General features: G+C 44.2%; 1 protein-coding gene across 2 annotated transcripts in view; it reads left to right on the forward strand.

The window, feature by feature from the left end:
- Positions 1-2,380: 2,380 nt before the first annotated feature.
- ntn1b (netrin 1b) overlaps positions 2,381-14,013 on the forward strand; it is a 41,536-nt gene continuing 29,903 nt past the window's right edge. The window contains exons 1-2 of one of the 2 annotated variants that reach the window (XM_029509030.1): positions 2,381-2,602; positions 2,760-3,798. In XM_029509030.1, the coding sequence (XP_029364890.1) occupies positions 2,784-3,798 (1,015 nt within the window). In that variant the 5' untranslated portion in view covers positions 2,381-2,602; positions 2,760-2,783. Of the gene's footprint in view, positions 2,603-2,645; positions 3,799-14,013 lie in introns of those variants that run through there. The other variant, XM_029509031.1, reaches the window with a different exon arrangement.

Raw genomic sequence — 14,013 nt, forward strand, 5'->3', positions numbered from 1 at the left:
CCCCCAAATGCATGTGCTGCAAAACAGGAACTGAATGAATCTTTCTGCTGAGGCGGTTTACATGTCATTGTCCCGATGAATAGAATAGGAGGAGTTTCTTATACGACTGACCTCATTTGATACAAAAATGTGTTCAGGACATCACTGTCTTGTTGAAATCATCTGTTTAGTTATCTTCGTAGAGCATCGTTTGTGAAAGACAACCAGCAACACTGACCTTTATTAGAACTCGACGGTTGGTTGAAATGCAAAACATTCATTGGAAAACAGGCTCAAATTTATTTTGATGTGAAAACGTCACGTTCAAGAGCTTCATTCAGCGAGTGCCCCCTTTCAGTGGGTGCCGAGATGATACCCCCACCTCCCCCCCAAAAAAAAAAAAAAAAAATCCCATGAGCGATGTCATGTGTTTTAGACCATTTCCCCACTGATACTAAGAAGCAGCTCACAGTCACAGATGGATGACGAATTGCAACGGTCTTTGTGTTGTACTCAGGGATGTGTCAGTCCAAAACCTTCTGTCGGTGTTGGGAACTGGTGACTGTGAAGGCCACAGCATATGATTCATGACAGGACAGAGCCACTGGGTCCCCTCAGTGTATGGCCTGTACTTTTCTTTTGGGCTGTGCCACGCATGCACTCGCCCACTTGAAGAGAAAAGGTTGAAGGATGAATCGCTTGACCAAATCACTTTTTTCCACATCTCTGTGGACAGTACTGATTGTTTTTGCACCGCTGAACTCGTGTGCATCCATCCCTGTAACGAGGGTACAACACTACTGTAGTATCCCTTCATGTAAACTGTTGATGCATTGGGGTGGACACAGTTTGATCACTTCCTACACTCAGTCACAGTCACCTGAGAAAGAGCCATTGTTGTTCTTGTTTTTTTGTTTTGTTTGTTTTTACTATAATCAGATGTAAGCTGATTATATTGTAATGGCTCCTGTTCAAACAGCGACCAGCAGCTGAAGCTCCAGCCATCTGACTCCCTTTCCCTCAAACTCAGATCTTCTCCTTCTGCTGTCTTGACGCAAAATCGAATTGAAATAGACCTCCTCAGCATTTCTACATGCAACTACATAGCATGACGTGATGCTAGCTGCTTCAGTCTTCATTGTGGAAGTATCTGCACTCATTATCAGTTATTTAGACATTTCTGTACAAGTGGTGTTTACAGTTTGTATCACCACTGCTGGACAAAACGATAAATGTGTAAATATAATAATAAAGCGTAAACTGTAAAATAAATGAAATAAAAGGCATATTAAAAAAAAAACAAACAAAAAAAACATGAAAGTGTGTCACGCCCTCGTGTGTGGCGAGCTTGATTTCTATGGCGGGAAGACCAGGAATGGTTGTAACACAGATCAGTTTCTCCAATGAGGAAGTTACACATCAACTTACTCACTCTCATTATTTTATAATTTCACAGACAATTTTTGAATGAAACCACTTTTTATTTCAATTAGCCTTGCCTTAACCTTTACCTGCTTTGTAGTTAAACTTTTCAAATCTATCACATTTATGCGGCATCTACATATACATCTTTAACGTGAGTTGTCAGTTCTAATAATTTAGCTGGAAGGTGAACGTGTGCAGACATGTTGTGACACGTGGATTAGCTGTCACATCACCACACACCTTCTTCAGCTTCTCAATAAGGTTTTGTCATAATTCTTATAGTGTGATGTTACGTTTTTCAGCCAACACAGACAAATTACTGAATTGGAACATTTCACTTCTTTATTTGAGACATACCTGCATGTTTGTGTTGTGTTGCAGAAATAACACACAGTCTGCTTATTTGCATGCACATGGAATTACTTGGCGTTACAGCTTGAATGCAATAATAGCTGCTTCCTCTTTAAAGGGTTGATATCACACATAGTGTGTGAATTAATGCAATCAGGCTCAGACCACCAGTTCAGGAAATGTTTATGACACATATTTACTTCCTTCTAAAATGCTGCAAAATGTACATTAAATGCTGCAACGTGGCAAAGAAAAAATTTTCTCATGTCAGGAAAAGTGAGAGGCAGAGACTCATTTCAAATGCAAGACAGCAGATAGTTCTCTTTGAACACATCAGCTTATCGGTTTTAATGGTCTAAACCCTTTTGGTGATAATCTAACCCTACCCTGTTGTTTCATCTCATCTTTTTTTTTCTCCTTCAAATGACAAGCTCCAACTGCAGCACGCTGCGTTATCGACATGCAGCCTCACCTTGGCGCCAGCAGATGTCGCTGCCCTCCTCCCTCCGCAGACACAGGCGAGAGGCTCCGACTCCTCTCCAGCAGTGGACCCCCCTCTCCTCCAACACCACAGAGGGAATGGGACAGCTAGAGATAGAGGTGGGCAGAGGTGTGACTGAGTGGACACACACGGGCAGAGGCAGACTCAGAGCCAGCTGGGCTTTTGCCATATCTTATTTTTATTATAGGAATAAAGACGGGGGGGAAAGCTGAAGACATCCAGCTGCGGCTCCTTTTCCTGCGTAAACGGGATAGGTTGTTCTCCTGATCCTCAGGAGTTGAGCTCCACTTTCAGGCTGAGGACAGTGTTCGGAGGCAGTGTCCTGGGTGGAGTTTTCTTTGCCTTGTAAGAATATTTCACACACATTCAGTGTTACACGCCTCGCTAGAGAGTCCAAGTTTGTCTAAATATGTCACCCGCGCATTGTTGAAGTGTGCACTTTGTCACAATTACTTCCAGTGTCGTTAACTGTGATCACTGTGTTTCCATCACATTTCTGCAGAGTCCCTGCGGTGCACGGATTACAATGCAAAGGGTTCTGGAGGTCTGGCTCACCTTGGTGACAGTCTGCGCGCTGGCCGACGGGGTGTTTGCAGGATACGGGCTGAGCATGTTCGCAGCGCAGTCTTCACCTCCGGACCCGTGTTATGACGAGAACGGCAACCCGCGGAGATGCATCCCCGATTTCGTCAACTCCGCGTTCGGGAAGGACGTGCGCGTGTCCAGCAGCTGCGGCAGCCCGGCCGCCAGGTACTGCGTGGTGGCCGAGCGGGGTGAGGAGAGGACCAGGGACTGTCACACCTGCGACGCCGGGGACCCCAAGAAGTCCCATCCACCCGCCTACCTGACGGACCTCAACAACCCGCACAACCTCACCTGCTGGCAGTCCGAGAACTACATGCAGTACCCGCAGAACGTCACCCTCACCTTGTCGCTGGGGAAAAAGTTTGAGGTCACCTACGTGAGCCTGCAGTTCTGCTCACCCAGACCCGAGTCCATGGCCATATTCAAGTCCATGGACTACGGCAAGTCCTGGGTGCCGTTTCAGTTTTATTCCACCCAGTGCAAGAAAATGTACAACAGGCAGAACAAGGCGACGATCACCAAGCAGAACGAGCAGGAGGCCATCTGCACGGACTCGCACACGGACATGCACCCGCTCACAGGTGGACTCATCGCCTTCAGCACCCTGGACGGCAGACCGTCGGCGCACGACTTCGACAACTCCCCGGTGCTGCAGGACTGGGTGACGGCCACCGACATCAAGGTGATCTTCAGCCGGCTGCACACCTTCGGGGACGAGAACGAGGACGACTCGGAGCTGGCCCGGGACTCCTACTTTTACGCCGTGTCGGACCTGCAGGTCGGGGGACGGTGCAAGTGCAACGGGCACGCGTCGAAGTGCGTGAAGGACAGAGAAGGGAATCTGGTGTGTGAGTGTAAGCACAACACGGCGGGACCGGAGTGCGACAGATGCAAACCTTTCCACTACGACCGACCCTGGCAGCGCGCCACGGCCAGGGAGGCCAACGAGTGTATCGGTAGGTCCCTCACCGTTTAAAAATAATACTGGAGAAAATGATTTGATCCTGTTTATACAATAGTTGCAGATGTAAAATGATCCATTTCAACAACAACCCGCCGTTTAAACTTTACGCGCAATAATGATGAGCCGGTCAGTAGTTGGTTCGTTACTGCAAAATTAACACTGACATTTTTTTCCAATTCGAAATGACTCGTGAAAAAGAGATTTAATTGTCATCAAAAAGAATATTTTTTTATTTATTTTGTCATGAATCTAAATAAATAAGGAGGCACAGATCTGAATTGAAATCAAACTTAACTCATCTGATTGTGAAAATAAATCCCGGCTGAGGCAGAGACACGAAGGCCCACTCTGACTTTTAAAGTGCAGAGATCTGAGGTTTTATCAAATGAAATGTTTGGCCTCTTTTGGATCAAATTATCTATTCGAAAACAAATAAATTTGTTATCTATTTGGCGATCTGATTTATTGATTTAATTTCCGACACAAACTAGACTCCAGAAAAAAACGGATACAAATTTATATTAACTGGGTTGTAAAAAAATAATGGCCACTAAATGTTAAGGCCTCAATAAAATTCAAGTCTTTAAAATGCATCGTTTGAACAAATTAATTGTTTTTTTTTTCTCCTAATCTAATTGACATTTATATCTATTTATTTCAATGGGACATTTTTAAAAAGAAAACTCTCAGCCGCATATTAATCTGCTTTATTACGCAGTGTTTAAGTCGCTGCCTCATTTCCTTCATGTGGAGATAAAACAGAGAAATTTAGGAGCTGTAGCTGTATTTTGTCGCAATTTGTCGACTTTTAATATTTCATCAAGAGCCGGGAGGAGTTTGAATGGGAGAGAAAGCACAGGAAGTCATTTCAGCAAACACAGGGCGCCGGTCCGAATGCGTAATTGCCTTACGACCTGTGTTTCCGACCGTAGTAGGTCTGGAAGGAAGGAAACATTGCAGCTGCACAGATAGACTGCAGGGGCGTGTTGTGTTTCCATAAGCAGGTGCTATTACAGATCGGATGGGCGATTAGGGCGGTTTTATTGACATTTTTGGCACGTAGAGTATAAACTGCCACTTTAGAGCCAGTCAACTATTCAGAGAGGAGGACAAAGCTGCGAGGTCATTTGAAGCCAGATCTGAGTTTTTATTGTAGCAGCAACAAGCGAGTGTATTTTCTCTGATGCTTATTTTCAACAGAGCAGGGAGGGGAAAGGAGAGGGGGGGCTTATATCAACAGCTCAAGAACCCCCCCCCCCCAGCATGAACTACAGCGTAGCAAACCTGGAAAAGTAACAAGTTCCAACAGTGCCATGGTTTGCTCAACCAAACGGAACAAGTGAACAAGTTGTTCCCCTTGGCCTCCGCCTTTGGCCTCTGCAAAGCCAGCATGTGAGTGTATTTTACTAAAACAAAAGGTTGTCACTTGTGGCATCCATCTCGCTGTCAGTGGGAGGCCCCCAACCTCCCTCCTTTTTCACCATCCTGCTTTTTGTGTGAGCGGTGTCATCAGATAAAACCTCAGAGAAGCCAGGCTGAGCATGTCTTCCAAAGAGGAAATAATGAGGGTGGCCTGACACCTAAGCATGAAAGAGGAAGAGACAGGGGAGGGGCTGTTTCCATTCAGCGCTGGCCTATATGGTCTGGCAGAGGGGATGAGGAGCAGTCCGTGCTAATGATCTGCCTGGATTTGTCTTCCCTGCTGGAGGACATTAGGACATTAAGAGCAGAGTGAGGAGGAGAGGTGTGGTTAAGGGAGAGTAGCTGGTTTCACTTGCAGGTTGCAGGCTGCAGGCATCAGGGAAGCACAGACAAAGTCACTTTCCCATGACTTTGCATGCAGGGTTGCCATCATGTTGTCAGGAGGCATTTATGTTGGCTGCAGCAGCTTTCACATTCCTATAGAGAGGAGCTGCACGTCGTACAAATATGTCCATAACACCGGGGCTGGGGCCGGGGTCTGTTTGCCCCCCCCCCCCCCCCCCCCCCCACGCGCCCACCCGCCCGACTGGCTTGTTAGTATCATGGGTTTGATCTGTGAATAGTCCTGTCACGTTCAGAGCTGGAGGCTTAGTATAAAGAGATGGCTAACATGTCTGGTTGGACAATTAAACCACTGCACGGAGATACGGAATGAAAACAGAGATGCTTGTGGTCACTTGGTGTCTCTCTCAGTCTGGCAGTGTTCCTCCTCTGTTGAGTGGTCTTTTAAAATGTCTGTCTTGTTTCCTCTATAGTCCCATAATCAACAGTGCTGTCTTGGCAATATGACTAAAAGCTATTAACTTTACTCTGTTACTTTATATTAAATTACTGAGCGTTATTTACATAGCATTAGCATATTTCACAGTACATCACGTAACCAATAATTATGTATAGTTCCTCATATGCCAAGAAGCACAGCTTTTTTGCTCCACTCAGTCTCCACACTCGTATGTCTCTGAAACATGCAAAAGGAAAAAATGGAAAAAGGCTTGAATATATTAATGCATGATAATGTTTGACCATTACCCACAATTATTCATGTGAAGGAGCACAGAAGGTTGATAACACACACACACACACACACACACACACATATAGTGACGCGTCAGACTCGCCTGTCCCAAGCAGCTGCTTCATATTCTCTCCATGTTCAGTGTAGCACTGACCCCTGACAGTCAAGCCCCCGCTCCACTCCGGCCTGACTGATGGGCTGTGAAGGGAACTGTGGGAAACTCCTGCTTGCCAAGTGGGTTTTGAGGCAAGCTGAAAATGGTAGCCTCAGTCACTCATACGTGTAATTTTGCACTTGTTCAATTTCAGCCATGTTTTTGCTGTCACCCGGCCATCCGATGTTCTGTTTTACAACGACTAAGAGTCAGCTGGAGGCTCAATCAGTGCTGTTTCCTTGCACTTTTGATCTGCTTTCAGAGAGCACTCGAACGCACAGCACCTCCCCATGCCTGTTCTTAAACTTGGCGGGCTTCTCTTTTCTTTTGGCTTCAGATGTGTTTGATATGAAAGAACATTTTTAAGAGAGACTTGTAATTTCACCACGCCATCCTGTCTTGTGAGATCTAGATCTGTGCATCTTTGATCACAAAGTCAGGTACCATCTGTCCTGCTGGAAAGCTCTCCATGTTCTTTGTGTGGAGCTCACTGTTTAGTTTTTATCAAACCAACACAGAAATCTTTGAGAGGCACCACCGACATGTTTGCCACCCACAAGTTAGCTGAATTAGGATCTGATTGTATCAATTGCCTGCTGGCTCTGCTCCCAGTCTGTGCAGCACATACTGGTACTCTCTGCACCAGCTCTAAAAATAGAGGGAGTGCACAATCTGAATATGAAGAACCAGTCGGCTTGATGATGAAAATGGTGGAAGAAATTTTCAAGCGCAAACACACGTGGGCGTTCTTAAGTCAAAATCACAGGAAAAGTCGCCTTTAATTGTTATTGTCCCAGTCATTCATCTACTTTTATTTTCTGTTTACTTTGACACTCTATACGTGTGTGTGTATTGAAATGTAACTAAGGTTGTTGTAAGCGCGTAAGGTGTGTGTGTGTGTATTTTCAAATCTATGTAAAAACTATTTCAGCTTTCTAAACTCAGTTGGGAGTTACTAGTTCAGACACATCAAATCAGTGAAGACAGGGCTGCCTTTAAAAAGCAACGCCTTTCCTGTTTCAAGTAGAACCAACTTGACAGCAGAGGGAGAGGAGACACTGGTACAAACTGGAGGAAACCAGACCCTTTAAAGTACCATACGCCGCAAATACCGCCGTCTGTTTCACAGAACCACTCCACATCTGAGATCTGCTTCCCTGTTTGGTCTACAATTGAGTACCGATGGTCTAAACTCCCAAGATGCATTTAGAGATGCAGACTGAGAGTACAGACCGGTCTTTGTCCATGTGGCTGACTGGGACCAGTGACACCATTTCTGCTAATGGTGACTGTGCCGTCAGCCTCCCCTGGGTTGCCAGGTTGGGCCAGGCCAGACCAGACCAGCTAACCATCTGAGTCTCATTTCAGCTCTCAGCAGCAGCCAATGTGACAGGAGAGAAGAATTTCTGTATGATGTCATAGATTTTCTTGTAATCGTTGAACCGTCTCCCTCACTCTGGTATTTTCTCCCCCCTGAACTCATTCACTGGCTCATCACTGTGTGCCAGTGTCATGGGGGCATCACTCATTTCCGTTTCATTTGTAAGCTGAGACAAGAAGGTCTTGATTGTGCTTATGTATTTACTCAACAACAGCTGGGGACGTGACTATTTCTAGGATTGGTTTTGTTTTGTTGACTTCTGTTTTGATGAGTTTCATTTTCCACTACATTACCTAAACATATTGTACAACAACAGTAATGAAAACAAGCTGCGTTTGCAGAGTTAATGTGTCATAACCAATATTTATGATACATAATCGTTACTATAAAGCTGAAACAAGGTGGCTTGGCAGTAAGATGTGGCGGATTTTCATTCAATCGTGTTTAGGTTAATTAAAAAACTGTGGAACCAGCAGGAATTAATAAAAAAGAATTTGAATTGGAAAAACGTGGTTACATGAGGTGCAAAAGCTGAAACAACAAAAGAAGAAACGCGAACATATCAGACTGAACACAGCAGCCATTACAAAAATAAAGCTCCGTCTCCTTCATGAGCTCCATTAATTGCATCATCTTGTGGGCCGTTTTGCTCTGCAGCAGTGTCAGTGGCGCCTGACTGGAGAAGCCACCGTCTGTTTAACTTGACTAACCAAATATTCACATAACAACGGTAGACTGAAATTCATTCATTTTTTATATTAATTCCTTGAAATACGGTTTATATTTGGATAGGAACACCTCTAATGCTTCTGACCATTGACCTCTCTCTGGTAGGCAAACAAGAACGTCTGCCTTTGGGGGGTGAATAAAGCATGAGAGAGCCAATTCACAAGCATCCAACACCAAAACAGACCTTGGTTGTCCTCTGAAAACATTTTTTTAATAAATTGACGCTATAGTGAGTGTCTTCTTCTCATTGTGGTTTGTTTGTTTGGATTCATATTAGTGAATATATTGGTCGCAGTCATTCTCCCTCGGGCCCACAACAGCCTTAACAACATTACGACCTTCAGATGTGTTCTGCAAATAGCCAACACAAGACAAGACTCAAAACAATTCAACAAATGGTATTTCCTAAAAATTTCACAAAAGGAGCAGCTGAAGGATGAGAAAAAATAAGGATACCGGGGTGGAAATGTGAAGCTGTAGGAGCCCGGTGTGTTGCAGGTTAGAGAACTTTTAGGAAGATTTTTGGTGTTAAAGCGGGATGGAATGCCCGAAGTCCCATCAGGAGCAGAGTGCCAGTTAGATGGACTGATGAGTCTCAGTCATCTAGAACATATCAGTGTTTAAGTACCGCTCGGGAGAACAGAGGGGAAATTTAAATGGTTCGTGCAGAGGGACTCACATGCCGTGGTGACCCAGAAGAAAAACAATCGGTTTCAATTAGCACATTCAGATGTAAAGCAGACACACGTCATTTTCTTATGAATATTAAGAGCATCACACTCTATCAATGTGTGAAGACCCTAAATAAACAAACTGCTGCCCAACCAGTACCCCAAAGCTGGGGATGGACTTTGTGGGAACTGGGACAGGAACCTCCCTCCCTCACTGGGACTGGGGCATATATTTTTACTACTAACCAGCCTGCAAATCTGCCTCAGTTAAAATTGTTCAGGAGTTTGACACCAGAGCTCTCTGTGGCAGCTCATATTCACAGGATGAAGTGAAATGTGCCAGAAAAAGGATTTTGTCATTTTATATTTTGGTTTGTCACTGTCACTATTATTAATATTCTGTTCGACTAAAATCTCAACATACCAACACGTCAAACAGATACGACAGTATTGAAGTGGTCCGACATATTTCATCACTGACTAACAGGCCCAGCACAAAGACATGAAGAAGGTCCATCTCCCTTTATTCCTTTGTTCAGATGGACCAATGATTTTCACACTGACTACAGTAAAACTGCATTAGAACAGATCAGAACAACATGACAAAATGTTTAATACTCTAGTCATTCGTAATTGATTCTAAAGAACTGGTGAACAGAATGATTGAATCAAGTCCAATGTGTCCTGACAACATAAGTATTTCGGGATAAATAATAGCGACACGTCTGCTAAGAGAGAGGCCGCCCAGTCACCTAAGTCAAAATGAATCCAATGAATTCAGAGTAATGCCTGTTCCTGAAAAAACCAGCATGTTAGCTTTATATGCAACCAGATTATAACTAAGGTTTTTATTAATTCACATACAGTTTTCATAAAATAACTATTGTGTCTTGACTCTGTCCAAAGTGCTTTATGCCTTGCGGTTGCCATTTTCCACTTGTTTTTTCTTCTTTTGGAAAGGACTATGTTATAATAGTATGTGTAATAAATTTCCAAAGGCTTTCATGACGCATTGTGCAATAGGACCGAAAACCTTCATTTCTGATGAAGTGCTGTCCATGCATGCCACACTTAATGTTGCTAACACACCAACACTGATAACAGGACCCGTGGCATTTCCAAAGCCATTCTGTAACCGAGTCACGATTGCACACGGAGAACAATACATGTAAAACTGGCCTGTCCTCCGTCGCCGCCAGTCTTTCTTGCAACATAAGCCTTCATGAACTTGGTAAGAGGTTTCTGTGTATGCAACCAGACCATAAAACAAAGACATGTATTTGGGGGATCTAAAAAAATCCACGCTCCACTACAATCCAGTGTCCTCTGGGTAAAGACTGCATGTTCTGAGGATTTTGTTTTGCTGAGCTCATAATTCAAGACAGACATGATGTTTCGAGCCAGAAAGGTTTCACTCAGGCTTTTAAAAGCATATTGAAAAATCTTGCTCTGCTCTGTTGTGGACGGCGGTTTGGAGAGGTGACACCATGTTTTGAGAAGAGCTTTGATTTAATGCTCAGGCTGTTGGACATTACAGCATGAATGCTGATCAGAGCTGAAGATACGCATAACGCAGCAGATTTAACCAACACATACAGTTCACGGTATTTACATTTAAATAGAAGGTGATAAATTCTTTCTGCTGCCATGAGACAAAACATTAATGTCCTATTTTGTGTGCTCTCGTTCTTGTTATTCACACGGCTGCGTCATAACAAGGCAAAGAGTAATCTCCAGGAAGATGTAAAAATAATGTGAAAATATAATTAAAGAGTTTCGTCCTCCATAACCTGTCAGGATTCTATAACCTGATTCTGGAAAGGTATGTTTTTTGAGGCCAGTTTTGCACAACCTGACAGTAGACAGGAAAGTGATGATCTGAAGGTGGGGACCTTCTCAAAGGTGAATGCATATTTTTAAATTTTCCTTTTTTAGACACTTACAATAACTTTACAGCCAAATTTAATAAAAAATATGCAATATGACTCAGCAACCGTCACTATAGACCTACTTGACCATACACCCAACCTCCAGCTTTTAAAGCAAACTGAAATTTATCTTTCGGAAGCCAGATTAAAAAAAGTGAAAATTAGTTTTTTATTATTTTGAGAAAGATTTGTCTTAATTTAGGAACATAGCTCAAATGTTAATTTAATATAACTTAACATATAATCACCTTCATCTTCTACCTCTTCTACCTCTGGAGCCAATCCCAGCTCACTCCGTGTGAGGGCGGGGGCTTTTTTTTGGGTTTTTTACTTTTTTTGAGTTTTTTGTGTGCATTCTTTCATCTTCTGCCGCTATCCAATTCCGGGTTGCGTGGGGTGCTGGCGCTTACTCTGGGTGAGGGGCGGGGTCACCCTGGACAGGTCACCAGTCCATCACAGGGCCAACACACAGAGACAGACAGAGACCAACAACCACTCACACTCACACTCAGACCTACGGACAATTTAGAGATGAGCTGCTGCTTAACATGTTATATGTTCACATATGGGGATTTCCAAACTTTATGTATCACTGTACCCTTTCTGGTTACACCGTATGCAGGGGTACAGATATTATCAGTACATTACCAAACACAGATATAAGACCTATTTGGACCTCATCTGTGTTAATCACATACAGCATCACCATGGTAAATGCATTTAGTGGATCCTGAGTGGCTGAGACAGTTCAGACTGTTTGTTTTCTTGCCTGTTTGTTCAAGGGGTGCCTTATTGTTCGCTGAGATGGGATGCGATTTATGTCTACATGTGGATCCTCGTGTCTTTGTGTCCGCCGTCTGTCTGCCTGGAGCCGACTAGAGCTGGGACTTCCAGGGTGGCATCAGGACCACCTAGTGTGTGCACATCAGTCCCTTTGAGGCGCTGAAAAGGGGGAGGCTGGGAATGACTAATGGGCCAGCGGAGTGACACGCTCCGCAGCTCAGCTTCAGACCCCCAGCCAGCTCCCCTGCTGCGCTGCCACCCGACCCAACCAGCTCAGTGACAGCGCCGTTTATACACCCACACACTTCCTCAGTGTCACTTACCCAACTTACCCCCTGTGCCACCCCCCCAAAAAAAGCATTAAGGAACTCTGCAGCGGAGGCATAAGCTTCTTTGGCTGGTAGCATCCTCCCTGCTGTGCTGTCAACACAGGGGTCTTTTTACTGAACGACTAAAGCAACAACTGAGAACTCGATCAATTATAGCGAAATAAAGTCTTGATCCTTATTTGAACGATACTCAGAGCATTCTGGGAAGTTCATATGCTTTGGAGGAAATAATGTGTAAATTAAATGTGACTCCACCAAGCTTCAGCAATATTAGCGCTAATTACCCCGCAGCACTTTTCATTAGCAGCCACTTTGCTGTGGAACACTTAAAACAAACAAAGTGCAGACATAATAAGCTTGCCTTGAAGAGGAAATGGAGTTGTTGGTTCCTGTTTCATATTTATTTTTCCATATAAATTCTATGTGGGCCTCTGTGAAGGGTCTCTGCTGCTCTATTATGGATTTCTACATCCTCCTTTGCTCCATCTCTCACACACCCCTGTGACCAATTCCTCTCTCTGAAAGAATGAGGACCCACTTATTGGATCTGAGGGGATATCCAGCAGGATAGATAGGGGAGAGGAGGAATACAGGTTACCAGACAGTCCCTACATGGCTGTAAATATTCCAGGGCTTTACATCTACTCAAAGGAGAAAAGACCTGGGGATTCATCAATTGCAATCCTCCCTCAGCACACTATGTGTTTGCGATTGAGGCAGATCTCATGGTCAGACTGGGAGCATTAAACCATCTGCAGACAGCGGATTAGGCCGCCTCTCTGTCTTCCATAACTCTTCCAGTCTCAGTGTACTTAGAGACAGAGTAGACCGCATGTTCCCATTCTCAGCAGCAGTCACCACAGCTACTGTGGAGCAGATGGCTCACAACTCCTTCACACGCTCACACTGAACAGGAGAAAGTGACTTCCTTCCTCTCCTGATCGGCCGAGCTCTGTAACAAACCTCAGATGCTTCCCTCCCATCTCTGTCTGCAGGAATATCTCAGGGGCCCAGGCCACCATGTAAACACTCACAGCTCACAACAAACACACACACATGTGTGTGTGTACATGTGCCATGTGGTTTATTTGCACTGATAGTGAGACGGAGATAAGGCATTGTATCTGGTTCCCAGTTAGACAGCCGGGAAAAAGAATGACCTCAGAGCAGTGAGCCCAAAGACCAAGTTAGATTACAGTGTGATGTACAACAAGCCTGAGGAGCCTGCGCTCTGTTACAACACATTTTTATGTTCAGGAGTGACGAGAACACATTTGGAAATACCCAATCAATGAATCAGTCACTGAAAAGAGGAGCAGTAAAAGACAGTGGCTGGGATTTCATTTGATAAATACGGTGTTGTGCAGATGATCCCCTGTGATGTTTAAATCATAACCCATTCCCGATCGATTTGGTGATCCTGGTGGTAACAGCTAATAATCTTTCTTACAGAAGCAGCTATTTTATCAGATATGATGTTTTATCAGTGGTGCCGATCAAACAGTAGCTGGTTGTAGTTTACTGCACCACAGCAGGGTAGCAGCAGGAGTCAATTGCCTTGCTCGGAAGTTGCAACCTGTTGCCTGAAACTAGTTACTCCTTCATTCTCAATGGCTGCAGTCAGACAACTAATCTCTGTGCCCAAAACATTATGTTTCCTATGAATGCTTCCCAATAAAAACCTAGTGTTTTGCCAATTGGTTGTTTTTTTTTTTAACATAAAACAGCATTTATA

The sequence above is a fragment of the Echeneis naucrates genome, chromosome 8, assembly GCF_900963305.1.
Source record: "Echeneis naucrates chromosome 8, fEcheNa1.1, whole genome shotgun sequence".
NCBI lineage: Eukaryota > Metazoa > Chordata > Actinopteri > Carangiformes > Echeneidae > Echeneis > Echeneis naucrates.